At 33.3% G+C, this 26,194-nt stretch overlaps 2 protein-coding genes and 1 long non-coding RNA gene across 6 annotated transcripts in view; 2 read left to right on the top strand and 1 right to left on the bottom strand.

The window, feature by feature from the left end:
* Positions 1-841: 841 nt before the first annotated feature.
* Positions 842-2,794, top strand: LOC140049516 (uncharacterized). Its single transcript, XM_072094413.1, has 2 exons — positions 842-985; positions 1,515-2,794. Exons 1-2 carry the CDS (start codon positions 945-947, stop codon positions 1,744-1,746), a joined length of 273 nt encoding a protein of 90 aa, XP_071950514.1. The 5' UTR covers positions 842-944; the 3' UTR covers positions 1,747-2,794.
* A 2,615-nt stretch (positions 2,795-5,409) lies between these two features.
* Positions 5,410-26,194, top strand: part of LOC140049515 (uncharacterized) — a 37,262-nt gene continuing 16,477 nt past the window's right edge. The window contains exon 1 of one of the 2 annotated variants that reach the window (XR_011845283.1): positions 5,410-5,462. Coding sequence is in view for 1 of the 2 variants with exons in the window: in XM_072094412.1 (XP_071950513.1) it covers positions 5,424-5,462 (39 nt within the window). In the remaining variant the exon portion in view is untranslated. The remainder of the gene's footprint in view (positions 5,463-26,194) is intronic. The other variant, XM_072094412.1, reaches the window with a different exon arrangement.
* The window catches only part of LOC140049517 (uncharacterized), a 33,033-nt gene continuing 14,352 nt past the window's right edge, over positions 7,514-26,194 (bottom strand). For 2 of the 3 annotated variants that reach the window (XR_011845285.1, XR_011845286.1), the window contains exons 9-12: positions 16,563-16,635; positions 13,480-14,031; positions 12,371-12,435; positions 7,514-9,604 (exon numbers count right to left, since the gene is read on the bottom strand). This is a non-coding gene — a long non-coding RNA (uncharacterized lncRNA). Of the gene's footprint in view, positions 9,605-11,896; positions 12,041-12,370; positions 12,436-13,479; positions 14,032-16,562; positions 16,636-26,194 lie in introns of those variants that run through there. The other variant, XR_011845287.1, reaches the window with a different exon arrangement.

A 26,194-nucleotide genomic window follows, 5' to 3' on the forward strand; every position in this document is an offset into this window, starting at 1 on the left:
GTGATATGATATCATCATGTCCTCCATATATGGGCACATCACTTTTTTTGTGTGTAGACAAGGCTTTAGTTTACCATCAAACTTCGTCAAAAAATGCATTCACATGTATATTCATTCTGGTGTCACCCTAGTTGATCAACAGCGTATGCATTGTGGGAAAGGAAATCGGAAACACCTTTTCAAAATGTATAACAAATTGGATGATGCTGTACAATACATTATTGACGTTTGCCTCTATTTTCACAACGAAATAAAAGAAATACATGTTAAATTCCCTTTTGTTTATTTTATTGTTTAAAAAAGAATGGAATGATCGAGCTATATATTCCTAGCTAGGTATCGAGAATTTACAGGCATGCTTGTAATGTTAAAAAATCCCGGATATAGGCAATAATCCGTTTTTAGTCGCGTGCAAACTATGTCAGTCGGTCAACTCAAATTTGAGCACGCGACTGCAGCCATGTATATGGCCTTGTTAAATCGCGGTTTTATTTTGTTCATAAGATATACGCCAGTTAGACCCGAACGAATTGTAATCAACTGTTTCGCCTTATGATATAGCAACGCATCACAATTATAATTGTCTAACATGCCCGTTCGTAATTCTACCAAATTTGCCAGCATCACTGCCAAATAAAAGCATGCCTTAAACCTAACAAGTGCACATTTCAAATAATCACTGCAATGGTAGAATATGTAGTACATTCATCTATTGAATAAATCTCTATACAATGACATTACTATTTCGCAATATTATCTCTTTAACGATTCGCTGTTTACCGTATTACTGCGCGTTCTATGAGTCAATATACTATACTATAAAAAGATATTGGGAAAAAATATTTTCGTTATTAAAACACTCACTTTTTATTCTACAACACTCACTTTCTTGGGAAACGGAGATCTAAGTTATTATTTAAAAAGAGGTATATTTGAAGAACATTATGGCGTTTGATTTTGAACCAAGCCCTAATCCAAAACACAGGTGAGTTACCATTTAAACGAAATAGTACAGCGTGTGGTTAGATATTAGAATGAATAAATAATTATTGAACACGTTATTTGTATTTGTGTCTGAATTCCATACACCTTTTTTTATTTGTACTTGAATTAGGTATTATTTGTTGTTGTACGGAAAATAAATTTATCCTTACATACATAGGGTAACTATCGGGAATCAAATTTACACAAATAAATATTTCAATATTTATCTCTTATCTCTTATCAGCATACGCTGTTTAGGGTCACTCTCTATAAATAAGGTGAAATAAATAAATAAAATAACTTTATTTTTTTTATAATTATGCAATTTATTTATATAAAGAATTTGGGGGAAATTAAAGAAGTTTTACTTCCTTTTCCTACCTTTCTCTCCTTCTGTAATTTATAAAAAAAAATAGATTATTTTATTTTTATTAATTGTAGATTGAAACAAATAAAGAGATAAATTATTACTTAATTAAATCAAAGAATTTGAAAACAAGTGTTTTTTATTCATGTCTTTTTTTTTTTAGATTTCAGATTTTTGTGAATGATCTGAAAGGAAAGAGTACAACATTTGACGTATATGCTGAGACAAAAGTACTAGACCTTAAACGGATGATAAATGAACGACTTCAGGTTCCAATCAAATCTCAACGCTTAACGTATCAGGATAAACAGTTAGAAGACCATAACACAATGGAATGGCATGGTATTCGAAAGGATGCAACAATCACCTTGCTTCTACGACTGCGAGGAGGATAAAGACTAATTAATAATGTGTGTATACAGTGTAACTGAAGGCTTTATAAAACTGAACACTAACGGAAAATTGAACTAACGGAAAATCAGAATAGTGTAAAAACAACATTTCGCAGTTAAGTCGTAGATACTTAATTTTTATTACCCTGAAATGCTGGTGAACAAGAATATATATTTAGAAATATATTTTTCGAAAGGATTACATAAAAAAAAAACATTTACATCAGTAAAAGGTAACAAATTCAAGATTTGTTTATTAGGGAATGGTTGAAGAATAATTGTACTATCATTATTATTATTTTAAAATGGTTTAAAGAAAAAGAATATAAAACGGATATAAGAATGATACAGCGATGTTATTGAATAATTCAAAGTGATGTACAATTTTATGGTAAAATGAATATTGAATGAATGATCTTTGGTCAAAAGGAAAAAACCCGCTATTACATGTCAAAGTCTACGAGACAGAGCCTTTACGATATCTTGTACGAAATCAGCTATCGGATAGCCTTGGTTATTTATATTAGTAAAGTACTATGTTAAAATATATAAAAAATGTTCATTATATATTTGATTCTAAAAATTATATTTAAAATGTATGTTATTCCGGGGGTAAATGTGTTTATACTATTTGAACTATGGATAAATTAAAGTTTAAACATTAAAATAGATGATTCTTTAATCTCATTTTTTGTAAAATCTATCAATGGCAAAAGGCAGGGTGATGATGATTGAGGTGATGACGATAGGCCTACAAAGATATCAAGAATGATCATAATTTGACATCTAAGGATTATTATGTTGATACAACAGTGTCGATACAAATATATATAATAGTATGCCCTCTTAGTGGTTTAACAATAAATTTACCTTCAGACTTCGTCAAATATATACTTTTCCCCAAATTCACGTCTAGTTCAATAAGTGCATTCACCTCAGTTTATCAATAGCGCGCGTATGCATTGTGGGAAAGGAAGCACTTTTTTGACAATCTGTAACATACTATATGCTGCTACATATACAGTATGTACAGTACTACATTTAGTGATGTCTTACTGTCAAAGGTCAAAGTCAGGGTAATACTAAGATCTCTATTCTTTACAATCACAACGAAATAAAAAAAATACAACATGGTACATGTTTTGTTTATTTTATTTTTTTAAATAGTACTAAAATCAGTTGCAAAAAGTACTTTTAATTTATATATATACAAACAGTGTCAGTTATGTATACAATATTTACATAGAAAAAGCCTCCAATAATGTCGATAATAATGTATATTATTTATTAATCATTACGCTTATATTAAAATAAATACTTTTAGTCAAATACAAATGGGGTTTATCCTTAGGCACAAACAAGCTAGTAGAGTAGGCCTACTGTACTCGAAGCTAGAGTAGCTTCTGGGTTAGGCCTACTCATTTTCAACAGCTTGCACTCATCTGACAAGCTAGTGGGCCTATATATTGTAGGCCTACTACAACAACACAAGGCTAAACAAAAGGGCCTACACAGCCTGCAATACACTGGGCAATAATAGTAATTGTACCATAAAACTGTTGATTTTTAAGATAAACTACCACAATCATATACATTGAAACACTAATATAAACATCTCCATATAGATACAGAAAAATACTTCACTTTTCCTTAAATTCATACGAATTTTATAGGATTTATAGGAAAATACAGTACCAACAACAAACCACAGCATCCACCATTGTAATTTTTGTAACGGTTTGCGCACGCTCAGATTGGTAGTTTGTTTAACGTGTGGAGGTCTATCTTAACTCCACAGCAACAAAGCTAACAACCAAAGTTTAAAAGAAAATCGTGCTGTTGGCTATGATATCAAAACAATTAATTACTTTATTAAAATATAAAACAATTAAATGTAAGCTCGATTGTGTCATAATTAAACTATTCAACATATTTTTGCGTTTTACAGTAACTTATGACATATAACAACCTTAATTTTAACAGCATTTGAATGGAATAAAATTATGATTTGAGCAGGACGTAAAATCCAACAACGCCCCCTATACCTAATTACAATTAGAAGGCCGGATAAAAGTAATTATTAGGAATTAGAATAATATATTAAGCAACGTTGTTGAGACAAAGACAATGTTAAATGATATCTTCGGTTAAGTTTCATTCTTGTTTTCAGACGATATTGTTCAATGTTCTTCTAATTTTCATTTATTAATTTCACCACAAGAGGACTTCTCCATAAATTCGGCATATTCAATCATTTCTTGTATCAGTCGTTCCTCCTCTTCAGTAACTGAAAGAAAATTATCATAATATTATTTTATTTAAGTTAAATGAAATAGTATTCATATTAAATACTGCATTAATTAAATTAATATTGTGTAATTTATTATACAACTATTTACGTTATTTACGTTATTTACGGGAGGAATAACATTAAAATAATACGTAATTAATTAATAATTTAAAAATAATATATAAGAGTTTAAACATTATTTTATTTTTGTAATATCAATTTATATCATCAATTGATATCATTTATTAAAAATCAATTCAATATATCAAAGACTATTAATAATATGTACATTCTTAAACGTAATATTAACATATTTGTCGACACGGGTCACGTGTTATGTATACAGAATTACATACGTCATCAAAATGGACGATAATGACACCAAATGCTTCTGCTAATATGTCCCGTATGTAACTCCACCATATGGGCGGCAATGAACCATTTTATGTATTTTTATGTTAAAATATGTTCCATATATTTACTCTTTCGGTATGATAATGTCAAACCAAACTGTATATTTAATCAACTAAGTCCCTTATTTAATCTTATGACGGTAATAAATGGACAAAACTATCATTTTAAAATAAAGTCCATTTCGATCATATGGTATTAAGAATAAATATGAACGATAATGAACCATTATATCTATGTTTCGAGTAAATATTCAATACCGATATCCATATAATCAACAAAAAAGCAACATTTCTATGAACATTTTCGAACAGTGTGACTGGAATAACGACACATTTATTATGGCGATACACACAAGATGATAATACGCGACGATATAGAACAACGCGTTATTCTACTAGTAATATACATAACTGCTTAGTACAGATCTATAATAATAATATATAAAAGTTACCAAAACTACTATTTTTTTTATATTTCTGGTTTGGAATACAACAACAATGCTTACCTGACTGTTTAACCGTTGGTTCTGGTTCAAATATTTGAGGTCTCATTGCCAATTCAGCTACCGCTACCATTTTGTTTTTGTTCAAGCCATCTTTTTCAGCAATACTTATGATCTTATTTGCACACGTCCGCAAATGGCTGTGTTCCATTGTAATATTGAACTTGATAAAGGCGTTCACTAAACTGATATTCGTTCCACCAACGGAAATCCAAGCCGGTTTTTATAAATAAATTCAGTGTAGTTTACATGAGTAACAACTGTTTCAAACTTGTAACAAAAATTACGATTTGTTTGATTTAGTAGCGAATATAAAACTGTTCCGTTTCCCGTTGTTTATACTGAACGCTGATCCGCTGATCCGCTTCTCCTGCCGACCCGTCTATATGCATAACCATATTAGGATCAATGAATTGTTGTGTGGGTCGAAGCTCAAATACTACGTATGCAAATTAAGCAAGTAAAAAATACAAAATGGCGAGAACACGAACGGTTATCTGTGACAAAAAAAAGGTAAGAGTGATATTCATATGTCAACTTGTTTTGCTTTAACGAATAATTTACATTGGAAAAAATACGTGTCTGTTTATAATGTTCAAAACGTTGATTGGTTCGTTTGAGAATTTGTAAATTCACTCCGATGACAATCTATAAAGGTATGTTCACTCCGTGGTATATATTGCGTGTACTATACTATCAAACCATTGTCCGTGTATTACTCAACATTTTCTTGTTCCGCTTTTATGAAATGTATTTGACGACTTTTCCTAGCTTAAACATTAATATTAAGCTACGTATATATATACAGTAGTATTACACAATACATGAAATAAGTATTAAAACTATGTCAAATTATGAGGGTATACGTTAACTGTGGCCTTTTGTTTGAATATAGAAGTCTTACTTATAAGCACTATTATGACACAGTATGTATAGCACTCAATGAATATATATATACATATATAAGGGTGGGGTTGTATTAGGTTTATACTTATCTGTAATTACTTTACCCACATCAAACACAATTCTTGATAATTCACGTCCAACATTCAGTATTAAGACTAGACACAATAGGAGTTTTTCTATTTTCTATTCACCGGCCAACTTGAGATTTTGAAAGAAGTCGGGGGAACTCGTGATGCAAATTGATAGTGACTGACTATTGGTAAATTACATAATCATTGTATTTGCATTTACACACGTGCATGGAAAATTGTATGTTAATCAAGTAAATTGAACCGTGACAAAAATGTTCATAGCAATTAGTTATAATTCGTGTTAAAATATGCACATTAATTATCTTCCCGCACTCATCTTTCTCATCAAAAACATGTTGGCAAGATCATCAATGAAAATGTTTCATTTTGATGTTTGTAACTAAATGTGGAAAAGAATCATTAGGTTGGCAGTGAACTTATAACGTGACGTGACGTAACGTAACGTGACGTATAACATTGTCAGTGTATACAAATATATTAATCTTTAGTAGTTAAGTATATACTTAAAATAAATATTTTACTAAAACGTATTGAATACTCAGTGTTCTATTCGATGGGAATATTTTTAGAATAGAAATTTCACATATCTTGAAAACAAGGTATATTGGTTTCCGCATTATACGAGGATTACTCGCGTGTCCCCACGCGGAAATGACACTATGTTTGTTATCAAAAGTGTGTTCGGTTTGTAAACGTACAATGCGTATTTTTACTTTCTCTATATAGTGGGTGCGTCTCACATGTATTATTTCTCTATATATACAAAAAGGGTTAGTACACAGGGTTACAGTAGAGTACAGACAGTTAACTGTTATGTACGATAGAGTACAGACAGTTAACCGTTATTATAACGGTAGAGTACAGACAGTTAACCGTTATTATAACGGTAGAGTACAGACAGTTAACCGTTATTATAACGGTAGAGTACAGACAGTTAACTGTTATGTACGATCGAGTACAGACAGTTAACTGTTATGTACGATACAGTACAGACAGTTAACTGTTATGTACGATCGAGTACAGATAGTTAACTGTTATGTACAGTAGAGTACAGACAGTTAACTGTTATGTACGATCGAGTACAGACAGTTAACTGTTATGTACGATCGAGTACAGACAGTTAACCGTTATTATAACGGTAGAGTACAGACAGTTAACTGTTATGTACGGTAGAGTACAGACAGTTAACCGTTATACGGTAGAGTAGACAGTTAACCGTTATTATAACGGTAGAGTACAGACAGTTAACCGTTATACGGTAGAGTACAGACAGTTAACCGTTATACGGTAAAGTACAGACAGTCAACCGCTATGTAGTGGATTTGTTATTATTAATCTGGGAACTTCCGTTGAAATGATTCATTTAATTCGTAATCGCGTTTGTTCATTTCCGTTCAAGTTCGTTTCCTACTTCATGTCACGTCAGCAGTGCAGGCAGGAATGACATTTCAACCATTTCCGGTTCCTTGGTTATGCACTTCCCACATACCGGTTGCTATGCTATGCATGGAAAGACAAATCACGTATAGCTTACTTGGGACATTGTAATAGGATTATCAAATCATTAGCCGCGTTCATTTTCTATACATTTTCGTGTTAAATTATGTGTTTAAATTAGTTCTATAAATTAATTCAATTCTAAATAACTTTCTTTCGTGGGAATCACCCACCTTTATTTTAATTTCTTCTCATTTTCATTAACATGACTTAACAGGTATTTATAAACGTATTCATTTACTAACCAATGTATACAATTCATAAAATGTCATTCTTAAATAACTTTAATTAAATAATTTCTTTTCTTTTCACCATGATAAACATCAATAATAGAGCGATAATTGAATAATTGAATAAATTCAATATCCCTATTGTGTACGTATAATAGCGACAATAGCAAGGACAATAAGTCTATTCATAGATATTTCTTTGTATAAAAGAAGGTTAGTTTTTAAATGCGTTATGAAGGTTAACGAATAAATTTGCATTTCTTTTGATCTTTATAAATTATGATACGAATTGTTATCGGTGGTATTAAGGTCATGTACTCGATACTCTTAAGCTCTGTCTACACTATTAAACTAGTTTGATGTGCCCAAATATGGTATTGATATACCCATATATGTGCACCTTACTTTTGATTTTGTCACATAAAGTTTGATAGTGTAGAGACAGAGCTTTAGCTTTGGCAGATAGTATCCGGTAGATCTGACAACCTATTAGGAAACATAAACAAAGAAATCCTAAAATGTAAATAGGCCTACATCTATCGATAAGTTAATGACAGACTACTATCACACCACCGAGACGCACGCGAAAACGTACGTGCAGCGCAAGTAATTTGAAAAATCGTGACGGGAATGATGATCCATCGCGTCGACTTGCCTTGCGCTTACGTCCTTGCGTTGCGCTTGCGTCATTACGTTGCGCTTACGTCCGTGCGTTGCGCTTGCGTCATTACGTTGCGCTTACGTCCGTGCGTTGCGCTTGCGTCATTACGTTGCGCTTACGTCCGTGCGTTGCGCTTACGTCCGTGCGTTGCGCTTACGTCCATACGTTGCGCTTACGTCCGTGCGTTGCGCTTACGTCATTACGTTGCGCTTACGTCCGTGCGTTGCGCTTACGTCCGTGCGTTGCGCTTACGTCCATACGTTACGCTTACGTCCGTGCGTTGCGCTTACGTCCGTGCGTTGCGCTTACGTCCATACGTTACGCTTACGTCCGTGCGTTGCGCTTACGTCCATACGTTACGCTTACGTTCGTGCGTTGCGCTTACGTCCGTGTAAATTTAATTGATTGCTCGTACACAAAATACAATTTTATTCGAAAATTACAAATAGGTCAAAGTTAAAAGAATCAAATTGCAAAAATATCATTATGCAATTATGACATTTAAAAAAGATTACTGCGCATGTCAAGTAAGCATGGCAACAACATTCATGAAATACCGACAAGCGACATACCACCATGTGACGTATGATATTTATATAAATGACAAGAATATCCAATAAAAACAAACAATTATTAGACATGTTATATTTAATACAAGGAATAATAATTAAATTTATTGAAACGAAGACACCATCAATAGTAGGCTATTACACCATTTGTTATTTCATTAATTTTCCATAATTAATATAAGAAAATAAAACAAGTAGATCAAAACGTTAAGATTAAAATGATATAGTATAACATTACATGATAGGACAAAATGCCAATTCCACACCTTTGGTGCTGTTATATTTTTATATATACAAGTTTCTAAAGCCGATTTTCCACTAGGCGAATTTGTTCGCGCATGTGTAGAAAGGTATTTGGAAGATGAAAATATGAATACGCATGCGTACAAGCTGGCGCTTTCGAATCGCGCGAATCACAGCCTGCGTATATGTCTATAGGCCGATAAGTAAACATATCACTCCAGTTTTTTTAAACAACATGTAGCTAGAATATTCACAACAAAAACTCGTCTTCTCTCAATGATTACGAGAAATGATCCTAACATAATTAATAAAGCTATCGCGTCAATTGCTCCCCTGAGACCCACGCGTTTATTTTAAACTAATCTTCAATCACCCGTGACTAATGACGATTTTCACTTGATCACGTGACAGCACTAATTACGACTCAATTTAGTTGTAGAAATCTGTAAGTAAAAATCTGTAAGTAAAAGAAAACAAAATATTATAGCCCAATAGTATTTCAAAAGGATAGTAACAATAGACATTTAGTCATTACTAATACGGCAGTGAGTTGTAGGTCTACTGAGATGTTATAAGCGACACAAATTATCAGATTATTATTTTAGAGTTATTCATTCATTCATTGTTATATTTCGGATAGTACATCCATAAACAAAGGAACCAGAAAATGAATAAATAAAGTGCGGATAACCAATTAAAACAAATTATTAATTTGTACCAACGCTGATGAAATTTGGATTGTGAAAATTAACATAACATCTTCCTAATTTAAAACATCAAATATTAATTTGTACCAACGCTGATGAAAGTTGGATTGTGAAAGTAAATTACATATTAGTCTATGGATTGAACAAAAGTTATACAGACATGGAGATTCTCCGTGCGAGAACTGTAAATTAATATTCAAACACTGATCTATTACCGTAGGTCATCATTTAATTCAATTGGTTTTATTTTCCCCAAGCACATACATAGAGGATGCGCAATTGAAGATCTGTGCTACGTAAAGCTTGGTTCCCATTAGGACGCACGCAAAGACGTATAAAGCGTGTTGACCAATGACAAGCGACAGTTCGAATAATCCATCGCTTGTGATTGGTCAACTCACTCACGCTGCGTCTCTAGTGAGAACCAACCATAAGTGACGTTGATCTAGTTATCAATTCACTTGGCTTACGTCCTTGCGTTGCGCATCTAGTGGGTTAATTAATTTTACGGATCGCATAGCAATGAATAGTTGAATTTGGGGACAAAGATTTCCCCTAACAAAAAGGGTACAACCACGCATTATTCTTATTACACGCACCATTGCGTTTAAATAGACATCGAGTGTGTAATTGAATATAAGAATAACCCACGAACAATACGTCACACAACAAGATTTTATATAAACCGCGACAAATAGTTTTGTATTGTTGTTGACAATACATGAAAAAAGGGAGAGAAGTTAAAACGTAAGCAGTATGCGACAATAATTCTATTTGTATGAATTTTAAAATACAAACGACAATGAAAATAAAATAATACGCCTTCGGCCATAAACTAATTGTAAACATATTATCGCACCTCTTCATTGGGACCCCTCTAGGAGACAACTTACCCGTCAAACAAACGAACAGAAATATGTTTAACAAGACGGTGAACACCGCTAGCTTGATTTCCATTTGGACGCAACGCAATGAAGTATTCACAACGCAAGTTAGTGAGTTGACCAATCATAAGACAGTTGGTCAAATTATTTTGGGCGCGCTTAGGTCCTAGCGGGAAAGAAGCTTGATAGTTGTTTGGTGTGGAATCGTCTTCCTCGGCAATACTTTTTGTAACAATCAATTATATACTACTACTACTACTACTACTGTAACAGATTCCGCATTGCCAATAAAGTAATCCAACCCAATATCTGAAACAATGCGACGGGCGCTAGAAGGCTGGGTGATAGGCTTACTTGCGCAGCGGCGATTTGACTTGAATTTTGACTATTTTTAACACACACAAGTAAACCACTGAGTTAAATTGGCTTGTTAGTTCCGCAAATTAGCATAATTTACTTTTCGGTGTAGAAGTCATATGGCCTATAGACTTGGAGTGATAACGCAACGACGTAGACACAACAAATGAAATTTGACCAACCACAACGCGATAGGATCATCGGAATTGTCGCTTGTGAATAGATCATACATCCTTGTGCTGCGTCCAAATGGAAACCAAGCTTTACGCGCGCGTGGTTCCTATGACGCAATCAAGTATAAGTAATTTGACCAATCACAACCAGACATTTCAACCAAGTGGGAAGGAACATTATACACTTTTAGTACTGTACATCTTGAAAATAATATTTTCCGATAACTCTATAGAAAGTAAGTTGTCCGCATACACATATACATGGGTTCGCATATCATTGTAGCTGTCTACTGAGGCTTAGAGGGGACTAACAATAGGCTAGTTTCAAATAGTCCTCTCCTCAGTTACTAAATCAGCTTGGCTTAAAAAATCCCCTTCTCACTCACCAAATCAACTCAAACTCACATCTTTACTTTGTTTAATTTTGATACCAAAATAAGTAAAAGACGCACAGAAGCAATAATTGTATCCACAATAACCCATACAACTTTTAAGTAATAATAGTTTCCATAGAAACATTTAAAACATAAGTTATAATAGTTTCCATGGTAACATTTAAAATATATGTAATAATGGTATCCATGGCAACAATTAAAACATAGTTAATAACTTTATACATGAGTTCACACATTCCAAGGGGTCTCATATTTTTGAAACAACACTAGTAGTGAAAGTAAACATGACAATGAATCATTGTTATCAGCAGCAACAGATGAAAAACCCCAGCATTGTTCATCTGCCACCTGTTATACAGTGCCTCTCATAAAACACTCTAGGACAAAGAAAAAAACACATTTTTATACTTCATGTTTTCTAACTAATAATACTCCCTCTCAATTCAATTTATTTTCCACATACACCACCTACAAGCATGTACATGAAGGATGCATATTTTAAGATCTGTGCAACGTAAAGCGCAAATCTTTAAGCTAATAAACACCCTCAATATGTTTTGTAATTGTTATCACTTTCTTATTTCAAAAATTTTAAATATTGTATAACTCGTTGAGATAACTTCATTAAGTTTTTGAATGGTCCGTTACAAACATGGTATTTTTGACATTCTTAGCTATTTCAACAAGTACTTATTTTACAGTCTTACCTAATTAAATATGGCAAATACTCCTCAGAGAATAGTGTAGTTAAATGAAGGCTACAACCATATTCCTGAAAATAAAAACAAATCACACTTTTAATGCCTTATTTTCCAGTGTAGGATTAACATAGAAATAGTTAGACTGCCAACAAAGTCAGTAAAAATGTGTGTGGATTGACAATTGGTATAATATTTTAATAATATAATATATCTAGCAACAGCTAACATCTAAAGCTCTGTTTACACTATCAAACTTTATGTGATGTGCCCATATATGGACATGCTGATGTCATACCACTACCATATTTAAGCATATCACTACCATATTTCGGCACACAACACTTTTTTTGTGAAACTAGTTTGATAGTGCAGACAGAGGTTAATACGAAGAGTTTGGTAATAGGAATAATTTTGTTTGAAATAAGATAAATCATGTAGATAAGTTAGTTAGTTACTACTCATTATGACCGATATCATTTTACCAATTTAACTTGAATTGAATTTAGTCTAATTTAGCAAGATTAACAAACTATTTATTGGTCTTCAATATTTAAATGATGTCCCAATCATCATCATACATCGCATAAGGCAAACTTTTGTCAGATAAAAATGTTTGATCATTTACAGAGTAAAAACCTATTTGAAAGGTCAAAATCAGGTCGGTATTTATGCTAAGGCAGGATATCGAACATGCACACAAGACATGTCGTCGTCAAGTGATTATAGTTAGATATTGTGTTTATAAACCTAGATAGCGTTCGTTCTCGTTTACATACACCATCGCAGCTAAACTTTGTTCTTTACACAATCAATAGTTTGATGTAGAATATACTAGTAACACTTTAGCGATAGCTTCATCTTCATGAAACCCAAAATAAACCAAACAGTACACACTATCATACAGTATTAGGATTTCGGCATTAGCGCCATTATAATTATCTTTTTACCATTGGAATTGATCACGATTAGTTTGTACCATGAATAACTGAATCATGCCAAAGAATAAATGCCTTTTTTTGCTATAGTGATAATTAAAACTGAAGTCGTACTCGCATTGAATATCAAACATAAAAAATGTGACATTCAAGAAAATTACTATATGCTAGATTTCTTACAGTATGTACATGTTGACCTCTGTCTAATACATGTTGACCTCTGTCTGTTACATGTTGACCTCTGTCTAATACATGTTGACTTCTGTCTGTTACATGTTGACCTCTGTCTAATACATGTTGACCTGTCTATTACATGTTGACCTCTGTCTATTACATGTTGACCTCTGTCTGTTACATGTTGACCTCTGTCTGTTACATGTTGACTTCTGTCTGTTACAATATGTTGACCTCTGTCTGTTACATGTTGACTTCTGCCTAATACATGTTGACCTCTGCCTATTACATGTTGACCTCTGCCTATTACATGTTGACCTTTGTATGTTCCGTGTTGACCTCTGCTTGGTACGTGTTGACTTCTGCTTGGTATGTGTTGACCTGTAAATGCTACATGTTGACCTCTGTCTGTTACATGCGACATTTGCCTGTTTTTGTTGACTCTGTTACATGAGCAACTCTCTGGGCAACTCTCTGTCTACTTTTGCATGCTTGTTGTTGACCTGCCCTGCTGCATGTTTTATAATTTATGTCCAAAGTCACTACAACCTCCTTTACCTACATTAAAACATTAAAATACATTGAATATATTAATTCTGGAATTTCCAATGGAAATTTTCTGTTACAAATTAGTCAGAAAAGGTATATGATCTTTTATCAGATTAATCGCCACTCACAGTTTAAAGTGTAATTCATGAAATATTGTAGTAGTAACATCATGTTTTAAATAAATAATACAAATTAATTACATTATGTATGTATACATGTACAGTATATCATTATCTCAAACACTAATCGTCGTTAGACATTGCGCGTCTCACTTTTTGAGCAAGCATGTGTATAGGTCACCAAGTGAGCCTCTCCGAGTGAGCTGGTGTGTTTTCATTTAAACCGAGCATATGACCATACCATGTTCAATTCAATTTTTCAATTCATCGACATTTTTATTCCATAATCAAAATAAAAACATATACAAATACAATACAAATAATAAGATAATGGAATGGGATACAAAATAAGCACAAGTGCTTTAAGCATGTAACCCTAACAAAAAGATCAAACAATTAGTACAAACAAAAAGAACAAACCAAAATAACATAATGTGATTTACTTAACTTAAATATTTCTATTGTTATAATATTGCTTTAATCTCTGTTTAAACAAACTTAAAGTGGGGGATTGTTTTATATAGTCTGTTAAATTGTTCCAAATATGTGTTCCTTGGTAGAAAATACATTGCTGTCCGACTTTGGTGCGTTTTAGTTGTGGACAGTAGTTTGACCTGTTTCTAGTTGAGTAATTATGGAATGAGGCAGATGTACTAAATAAGTTATTAAATGATTCAGGTAATAGATTATGTTTATATTGATACATAAATATAGCAGTGTGTTTCGTATAAAGGTCAAAAATATTTAATGTTTGGGTTGAAATAAAAAGTGGATGAGAAGGATGCATAAAATGAACATGACAAATATTTCTAAGTGCTTTTTCTGGAGAATATGTATACGGTTTAAGTTTGTAGCAGAAGTAGCACCCCATACTGTGATAGCATACGTTATTCTAGGTAATATAAGTGCATTGTATACCGTTAACAAGATAACAATTATTCTAGAAATACTGTTTGCTACCTCATTTACATGAAAATTAAACGATAAAGTTTCATCCAGAAATAAGCCTAGAAATTTAACTTCAGTAGCTTTTACTATACATTCATTTCCCATCCTCAATTCTAGTGAGGTAGTGTCAGCTGACTTATTTCTAGCCTTAAATATAACATATTTTGATTTGTTTACATTTAGCGTTAATTTGTTAGCAATAAACCAGTCCGAAAGTATAGATAACTCCTGGTTCATTGTATCAAAAGCTTGAGTAATATCATTGTGACTATAAAACACATTTGTGTCATCTGCATACATAATCATGTCTACATGGTTACATGCTAGACTAATATCATTAATGAATATAAGAAATAATAATGGACCCAATATGGATCCCTGAGGAACTCCAGTGTTTACTGTCATTTTACTAGATGCAGTATTAACAATAAATGTGTATTGTAGTCTTTTTTTAAGATAGTTTGAGAACCAGTTTAGCGGAACTCCTCTTATACCATAAAATCTTAACTTATCTAATAATATATCATGATCGATTGTATCAAACGCTTTTGATAAATCAAGGAAAACTCCTAGTGTGAACTCTTTATTCTCAATAGCGTTTGTGATTTTTTCAATCGATTGTATTAAAGCATGACTAGTTGAATGGTGTTGTCTAAATCCATACTGTGTTTTACTCAGTACGTTATATTTTGAGAGGTAACAAATCGTTTGATCATACACAATCCTCTCAAATATTTTGGAAAAAAAGGGTAAAATGGAAATAGGCCGATAATTATTTATATCGGAGATGTCACCATTCTTAAATACCGGGATAACTTTAGCAATTTTTATATCAGCCGGGACACAGCCCCATGATAATGACGTATTAATAATATGCAATAAAGGTTTTAAAATAAACGGGGAAGCAGATTTTATGAGTTGGGCACTTATACCATCATGGCCAGGAGAAGTATTCTTTGTGTTTTTAATATAGTGGTTAAGTTCATGTTCAGTAACAGGCTTAAAAAACATTGAAGAGGTAAAATTTCCCTTTAAGAAAGTTCTGTGGGTGATTTCTTCATTTTGAGATTCATGCCTAAATTTATTATTTAGTTTTTCTCCAATATTAATAAAAGAAGAGTTGAATGCATCAGCTTTCTCATCATTATCAGAGAAAGTCTCAGTACCCAATTTTATTTTTGTAGGCAAATTGGTAGTCTTTTTCCTACCCATTATATCATTTAGGATTGTCCACGTTTTTTTAATATCTTGTTTATTTGGACCATATAATATTCTTTTTTCCGATTTCTAATAGTAGTGGTTAACTTGTTTCTAAAATGTATGTACGTACTTTTATTAGTAGTGGTGTTATTTTGTTTGTACTTTTTATATAATTTATGTTTTTGAGAGATAGTCTTCTTTTCTTTACATCCTTACTCCACTCAAACAATACAATATATATTTTAAGCATGATGTTTACACTTGTAACATTACCTAGAGAAATTTAAGATGGCTGCTGGTCCTGTTGTTAACTGACATTGAAACTACCGTTTGTAAAAGGAAAACTCTAAAATACAAAAAAAATAAAAATAACTAAAAAAAACATTGCATTTACAAAAGTAATGTACAATTGACTTACATAACAATAAAAAAGATGTAATAAAAACAAATTTAAATTTAAATTTTAAAAAAGGTACAACAATATTGCCTTGTCTCTTAGGTTCTATGAAGTATGTTTAGCATATTAATTATTGTAGGGATGGGTGAAATTTTAAATCTTTGGGTTCTCGGATTGAATTGTTGATATTTGACCTTGCCATAGCAAACGCGCTATACTACGGATAGTAGAGAGAAAATAACTATGTTCGATAGCTTCTTGCCAAATGTCAGTACAAGATTATCATGTCTGACTTTTAGCAAAGGTAAATTAAAACATTTTAAAGCTAATTTATATGAATTATGATTAAGGCCAAGAATAATTTGAAGGGCCCTTTTTTTAACCCTTAAATTAGGCATATGAAAATAGTAACCCATCCCCCAACTTTTCCGGTCAGCAACTCATTACAAAATAATAAAACAGTACAAATAAACACATTTGGTTGAACTCTTGAACTTTTTTATATAAACTCAAAAACACTCAATCCTCCCCCACTCCCGAGATTAACATGCATTTTCAAAAGACGGCTGCATCATAAGTTATTGTGACTCTAATAGTAACATCCATGGGTTACTATTAAAGTAGTGGGTTATTATTATAGATTGACCTACAAGGTGGGTTACTAATCTGATATTAAAACTTGATTTTGATTTGATAATGTCTGTCTTAGAAATACATATCTTTATTCTGCTATTTCAATAGTGACATTTTATTCTATTGTGGTATTCAGTAAATACATAATACGTCATTGATTTGATATAAAAATGGCGCCGAGTTTGTATTTCACAACCTATGATATCTAAAACAAAATGTCATGCATGTTTTATGCAAAAATTACAATCAGAAAGCAGTTCAATGGTTCAAACCATTATGCAAATTAGGTGTTGTGGTGGGTAGTAACAAAGTGCGAGGCAGCGAGGCACGCGAGGCAGGGAAGGCATGCGAGGCAAGTCAGAAATTTATGCGAGGCATCGTTTTACCATCATCAAAAAATGCGAGGCATCATTTTATCATTTCTCAAAATTGCAAGGCAGGAAATCACCGAAATTGAAGTAGCCTAGCCTAGACCCGCTAGGCTAGTTTCCTTTTGCACCTGCCTTGTATTTTAACCAAGGCTTTATCCTGAATACCACAGCTTAGAATTAGTAGGCCTACTTTAATGAAGAAAAATCACATAAAAGTAACAATAAATCCATTAAATTGGTGATTTTACACACGTTGTTTTTCTCGCATTTCGCACACTCAATGTTCAATATTTTGGTTTCTATGGAACGCCAAAAGAGCAAAATTAATTAGAGGGCTAAAAACTCTGTGGAATCCATTTATATTTAACGCATTATTTGGTGAAAATCAAGTACAATTTCAATAGATTTTGTCACTGTCAGTAAGGAAAAATGTTACTGTTGATAATGTACACGGTTTCGTTAACCTTTTAAAGAATAAAATAGAAAAATTCATCATAATATCCTTAGTAGGATGTCCTAGGTCTAGACTAGGTAGTGATGTTGATTTAGGATCGATTATTATTCTTTGAAAACAGAACAGTATCAGCAGTAACATATTACAACATTTTTATTGACAAATTAACAAATATATTGAAATAAAACGTGTTTTTCACCAATAAATGCATGAGAAATTGACGCATTCCACTGAGTTTTAGTCCTCTATTATCGTTGCTCTTTTGGCGCTCCATAGAAACAAAAATATTGAACATTGAATAAGTGAAATTCGCGAACAGTGTGCGAGAAACACGCCTGTAAAATCATTAATTTAAGGATTTATTTGTTACTTTTTATGTGATTCTTTCATTAAAGTACTCATGAGGTATACTTCTAAGGTGTGGTATTCACACTACACGATAAAGTTAGTTATCAAATTTGGAGTAAAAATACAAGCGAAGGAAACTAGCTCCAGGTTTATTAGTACGTACATGGACAACAATAAATAAAAATCGTTTGTAATATACCTAGCTTACTAAAACAGGAATAGTGTATCATTATTAAATATTACACCAATTATTATTATATCAAAATTGATTAAATTATTTTCTACATAGGCCTCTTATCTAGGTTAGGGCTAAGCATATTAGCTAAAGTTTAATTTACAATTGTCGGACGTAAGTCTTTTTTCTTTGCGGCATGTTATTGGATCGCCATATCAGTTACCTTTTATTCACCGCCAGTTATTGAACTTGTCCTGGCAATCGCTGTTCACCTTATTTGCGAGAGAGGTACACGTGTTGTTCCTAGAGAATGGAATGTCAAAAATGTCTTTGGCACGCCGCTCAGAGAGAAGTCTGTGCGTTGCTGCTGAAATCACGTGCTATAGTAGGGGAATGCACCACAATCCTCTGAGCTGAGGGCTGAATCATTCCGCTACCTGCTAAATAGTAAAGAGGGATTTTCCATCTCTCGGGTCTACCGGATCTAGGCGCAGGGGTGTGACAAAATATTATTTTCACTCTGCTATGTTCGAGAGACATGTGAGTGAACACGCATTTGATGAGTGTGTCGCTATAACAATTATTGTTTATCGAAAGTTGAAGACCGTCGTTCAGATTTTTTAACCGTAGTTTGGGCACTTTTGTAAAAGTAAAATTTGACACGATATGACTTGAATGAAAAGACAATCGTTACATAAAAATAAACAACATGATGAGTGTATACACGAATATATTTAGATACGCTTGTATCGATTGATTATTAGGCCTATAATATAGCATAATAGCACGTTAAGATATGTCTCGCACCTTTTTGAAATTGTAAACTATATGCCTCGCATGCCTCGCACTTTTGGAAATGATAAAATGATGCCTCGCACAAATATTTGGCATGCCTCGCGTGCCTCGCTGCCTCGCACTTTGTCAACACTCTGTTGTGGTTGGAGAAGACAAGATGGCTGACATGTTTTACCTTGCACATGTGGTTTAGTTGTGTTAGGGTTAGTTGATAATACATTTTATATTTTGCTAGCAGTATGATATTAAACTGTAAATTTGTAAAACAAAATAAACATCAAATTTCCTAAGATGTGAGAGGATGTGGCGCAGTGTGTTGGACATTGGGCTTCTAATCCAAAGATCAGGTGTTCGATTCTAACACCTATCGCATTGCTTGTATTGTTTAGCAAGAAGGTGTATAAATGTGTACCTGGTAAGGTCAAAACACAACTGCACTGATTACTGGCTGCAACATTATATGTTTCCATATGTGTTTAATTCAAAATGACTGGGGTAATAATGTAAAGCGCTTGTAGTCTTTGAACGTTAAGTATCATGTAAGAAAAACCTTATTATTATATTATTCTCTTCATCCCATAATTATTGGGAAGTATTACTCAGCAAATGCAAACCAGAGCTAAGCCGGTTACTTTTAGCTTTGTGGCTACAAAACCTAAAAGGTTTTTAAAGCTCTGTCTACACTATCAAACTTTATTCAATTGCATATCCTGGGAGCTCCAGGGCTGACCCAAAGTGTAAAAGTCAATTTACACTCGTGAGAGGTAACGGTTAGCGTAAAAACGAGTAGCTTGTCCCATGTAGAATCTGTATCTATCCTGAGCGAAAACCGTAAATGGTCATAATAATATAAGGAATAACATAGATTCTATATTTTTATTACCATTGCTGCTCTGCTGTAAATTAGCCTTTTGTTGCGATCGTAGTAAATTTTCTGAAGCCAAAAACGCTAAAATCTACAAAATCGGTAATCATACTTTAATATCTTGAAACTACATTTTCAAAAAAGCACCTGCTTTTTCTCATAATTCTGGAATTTCCAATGGAAATTTTCTAGCAACTTGACAAAAGACCACATCTATTATTGTTGAAACACAAATCCAATATTAGGGATTGCCTTAACAGTTTGGAAAAACAACTAAATTGAATAATCTATCTCCTAATTTTGGTCATTTAGAATTGAATTTATTAAGTGAATGTTAATTAGCTTGACAATAGATGAACTTGAGAGATTTGTCAAGACACGCATAATCAATCGCTGTTTTATATTGTGTAATAAATAATGCTACAAATGTATTCGCCAATTTTGAATGCTCTAATATTTTGGTAGTGTGTGGAAACTAATGCCTCTATGTTAGTTATCAAGTCAAATGAACAAGCTAGGTATTCAACATGATGCGTATGATTGAGTCGCAAACTAATGCCTCTATGTTAGTTATCAAGTCAAATGAACAAGCTAGGTATTCAACATGATGCGTATGATTGAGTCGCAAACTAATGCCTCTATGTTAGTTATCAAGTCAAATGAACAAGCTAGGTATTCAACATGATGCGTATGATTGAGTCGCAAACTAATGCCTCTATGTTAGTTATCAAGTCAAATGAACAAGCTAGGTATTCAACATGATGCGTATGATTGAGTCGCAAACTAATGCCTCCATGTTAGTTATCAAGTCAAATGAACAAGCTAGGTATTCAACATGATGCGTATGATTGAGTCGCAAACTAATGCCTCTATGTTAGTTATCAAGTCAAATGAACAAGCTAGGTATTCAACATGATGCGTATGATTGAGTGGCAATCAGTGAACCACTGTACAATTGACATATTACAGTCAACTCTCCCAATACCAACAGACTCTCTGAAAACCGGAAACTCTCCTAAATTCAGACTTTTCATGAGGTCCAAAATGTTCCAAATTAATTTTTATCATTAGAAACAAATTCCGAATACTTTTCCGGAAAACCAAACATCTTAGGGCAGCCCAAATGTGTCCGGTATTGGGAGAGTTGACTGTACTACTAATGCCAAGGTTAAATAGGAAACAAAGAATTTGTCGACTGTGTATATAGCCTCCACACCAAATATTGATGGCAACCGTGTCGATAGAAAATAGTAATTTACATGCACGGCCATCATGGCCATACAAAACTAATATATACATGCATGACCGTGTCGATAGTCTCAACCGAAGTTAATAACGAAATGAGTTAGGAATATCTGCATGATCAGTTCCCAACATAATCCAAACCAGATCTGTTTTTTTTCCAAATCAAGTGGGCTAATCAAATAGGATATTCAAAGAAAATAAAATCAGTAGTAGAATACCGATTATTGCATCAACTACACATGTTTTACAGAAACCATTTACGTTGTTTATCAGTCTGCATTTTCTCATAGATCTGGAATTTCCAAATTAATATTTTTATACACAGCATAACAAAAGAATGTATTACAGTTAAAAGTGATAGGGATTTAAATAGAAAACAATGAATTTGACTCATAGTCAACTGTGTATATAACCATCACACTAAATATTGATGGCAACCGTGTCGATAGAAAATAGTAATTTACATGCACGGCCATCATGGCCATACAAAACTTCAAAATATATGCCTGACGGTGTCGATAGTCTTAACCAAAGTTAATCATAAATGAGTTCGGAACAGGTGGATCTGCTTCACCAACCTTGACCAACATAACCAACCAGATCTATTTTTAGTTGCGTGCAAACGCGACTCTACAGGTCTGTTGGTCGGTCGGTAAACACTAACTCAAATTTATGTATATGGCCTTGTTTAAATCAAGTGGGCTAATCAAATAGGATATTGAACGAAAATAAAATCAGTAGTAGAATACAGATTATTGCGTCAACTACATGTATTTTACAGAAACCATTTACGTTGGTTATCATTCTGCATTTTCTCATAGATCTGGAATTTCCAAATTAATATTTTTAACACAGCATAACAAAAGAGGTGTTACTGATATAGGGACTGTCTCAACAGTTTATGAAACAACAAAACAAAACTGAAGCTCACAATATAGAACACCATCAGCTTTTAATCATTAGCCTCAAAATGACTGAAAAAATTTTAAATAAAAGTGTATACTGTAGCATGCTATAAACGTAGATCTTAAGTACACCATCAGTGAAGTCAACTGATACTAAGTATCCGTCAATGACGGCCATGTGTCTTTAGAAGACAACGGCTACAAGAACAGTAATAAGTTAATAGTAAGCACTCTGGTACCAACTATTTCTGGCAGAAAGATTTTAAATGGACACACCTATTATTTTGATCAGTTACTACTGTCAAATTAAGCCTAAGTGTGTACACCCTTAGGCTAGCAGTTCACTCTAACAACCCTACAACCTCACAGTTCACTCTAACAACCCTACAACCTCACAGTTCACTCTAACAACCCTACAACCTCACAGTTCACTCTAACAACCCTACAACCTCACAGTTCACTCTAACAACCCTACAACCTCACAGTTCACTCTAACAACCCTACAACCTCACAGTTCACTAACAACCTTACAACCTCACAGTTCACTCTAACAACCCTACAACCTCACAGTTCACTCTAACAACCCTACAACCTCACAGTTCACTCTAACAACCCTACAACCTCACAGTTCACTAACAACCTTACAACCTCACAGTTCACTCTAACAACCCTACAACCTCACAGTTCACTCCATCCATAGAATTAAGACATATTATGTGACTGCTTTAGCAGTAATAGTTAAAATAAAAAATTCATTTTGGAGATAATTCTTGATGTGGGGTAGTTAGTTAGTGATATTCATCAAATACTACCAGAATTTACTGGGAAGGATTGAAACAACATTCCCTTGTATTGTATAAACCAACTTTGTGAATCATAAATGAAAACTTGATGAATTTCAACCCTGTTATAGTCTATCAAGGTAAATAAAAGTAATCAACTTAAATATGAATAAAAACAATTTAGACAAATGTCAAGGGAAGAAAACCTTTACAGCCCACTTCAGGACTAAATTATTTAATTTTAAAACTGGGATTTTACAGACCCTTTTGGTCAATACACAATACAATCATGGCATTATCTACTAGAGAATATTGTTTAATAAAGTACACTACAAAAAAACGACATCTGTTACCGATATCAATAACATCACAATAGAAAGGGTGAGATTGTTTTTAGATTTGGGTTTTTTCCACAATTCAGTAAGAGCCCCCCAATCAAAACATGCCACATGAAGCATTTAGGGACACCCTTCTATGTTGTGCCAAGAAATGATTTGATTGTTTTACAGTGTACATGTAAACAATATAAGATATATAAAAGACAGACAGAATATATTGTAGAATCTGAAATTTGGTGGGGTGGGGGGTTATGCCATGTGTGTTTTGTTGTTTTTTGCAATGAATTAAAACACAATATATACATTAAGCTCTGTCTACACTATCAAACTACTATGACACAAAAAGTGTGATAGTGTAGACAGAGCTTAAGTCTCCATAGTTTGAACAAATGATGCAAAGAACTACATTTCTTTGACTAGTGTTCCTAAACACAATCTGCATTAGATTAGACTATTCTGATAGTTGTAAAATTTATGCAACAAGATGAACAAATAAACCTAGAAAATCAACAGGTAGCAAACCAAGTGGAATAGTGGAGAGAAAATTAAATCAAATCCTCATTAAAAACGTACTGATCATGATATTGCATGAAATCTATAGCATTATAAACTAGATATACTGAACACATAATGACAAACAAGTGCGATTCTTAACAGGGGGGTGGGGGCGTAAATTAGATCTTGAACGCCGGTTTCAAGGAAGGATAGAAATAAATATATTGAGTTGAAAGGTTCAACAACCTCTTGCGGTGTAAGATTATACAGAATCAGCAATTTCCAATAACCGGAATGGCTAACCTGGGAATTCTGATAAACTCCTCCTGGTTATTAGTAAACAAGTTAACAATACTAATCCTTACACAGCATGTGGGCATTTCATACAAAAAGCGTACAATTTATTTTAAAAATCATTGAATATGAATTTAGTATCAGTTTGTCTGTCTCAAATCTATAAACATGTTACTACTTCATCGACCAAAGTTTTACAATCAAGCTTATTACAGAACTAGGAGGCCTACTTTAAGTGGTGACTGTGTGAGACAGTGGCTGTGTGAGCTAATAAAAGTGCACACATCATTTTGTGTACACTGGACCTATGGGTTATAATCCAATCCAAGAAGACTACCACTAAAACTATGATACATGTTTACTAAAACTGTTGTCTGTTGACCTCATCTTTGTTATGAATGTCTTGAATGCTGTGTCTAACTAATGTACAGTTTACATAATGTATACACTGTTTTGTAGTAGCTATTGAATGAAAAACAGTAATAACAGCCTCATGTTTCCCTTAACCTCTGTATATACTATGGTAAAATTATATTAGTCTTAATGAGAAGGACTAACTAACTTATCTACATGATTTATCTTGTTTCAAACAATTATTCCTATTACCACACTCTTGGTATTAAGCTCTGTCCACACTACCAAACTAGTTTGACAACAAAAGTGTGATATGCCCAAATATGGTAGTGATATGCTTAAATATGGTAGTGATATGAAATCATTGTGTACATATATGGGCACATCACATTTTTTTGCCACATAAGAAGCCTTTGTTTAGTGTGCTCTGTTTATGTTGACAATGTCACAAACATGGAATGAGTAGAGAGCCTCTTTTTGTTGCATGTACCTTTATAGTATAGAAGTGGATACCATTGTGCGTTTCTAATGCATACTATATTCGCTATATTCATGTATCTCTTTTATATATATATAAATGTGTACCTGATAAGGTCAAAACACAACCTCACTGATTATTAGCTGCAACATTATGGGAGTATGATTCCATACATGTTTATTTCAAAATGACTAGGGTAATAATGTGAAGTGCTTAGAGGCTTTGAGTGCCATATAAGAAAAACTTCATTGATATATTGTTCTCTTCATACCATAATTGTGAGGAGTATTACTCAGCAACTGCAAACCACAGCTAAGCCTTGTGGCTACACTAGGTGTAGAAGGATTGGTCCCAAATCGGGGAAAAATTTCATTGTTTGCAGCTGATCCCGAGTGTTTACACTTTGCGTTCCATACGATCAAATCAACATGTAAATTGTGATATGATTCAATGCATAAGCCAGTCTAATGCATATTGGAGCACCTTCTGAATTTTACAAAAAAGTGTGATGTGCCAAAATATGGTAGTGATATGCTTAAATATGGTAGTGATATGACATCATGTCCATAAATGAGCACATCACATTTTTTTGTCACATACAGTTTGATAGTGTAGACAGACCTTTAGGTGGGCTGCACAACGATCGGCCTAAATAAATTGAGCGCGTTCAATAATCAATTGCCAATCATGGGAGCTAAGCTCCAGGGCTGACCCAAAGTGTAAATTAAAGGCCAATTTACATACACAAGCGGTAATGGTAAGAGGAAACCATGTAGCTTGTCCCATGTAGAATATGTACCCAACTTGAGCGAAAACTGTAAATAGTCATAGATTTTACATTTTTTTTACCATTACCGCTCGTCAGTGGAAATTGGCCTTCAGTCTGTGTCGCGATTGTTGTAAATTGTCTGAAAACAAAAACGCTAAAATCTCGGTAATCATACTTTAATATCTTGAATTAAAACTACTTTTTTTT

Source organism: Antedon mediterranea, chromosome 5 (genome assembly GCF_964355755.1).
Source record: "Antedon mediterranea chromosome 5, ecAntMedi1.1, whole genome shotgun sequence".
Classification (NCBI taxonomy): domain Eukaryota; kingdom Metazoa; phylum Echinodermata; class Crinoidea; order Comatulida; family Antedonidae; genus Antedon; species Antedon mediterranea.

Bases quoted from the DNA above. Each gene is read 5' to 3' on its own strand.
- LOC140049516 (XM_072094413.1), top strand. From the start codon at position 945: ATGGCGTTTGATTTTGAACCAAGCCCTAATCCAAAACACAG. The intron at 986-1,514 runs GTGAGTTACCAT...TTTTTTTTTTAG, and splicing joins AGCCCTAATCCAAAACACAG to ATTTCAGATTTTTGTGAATG.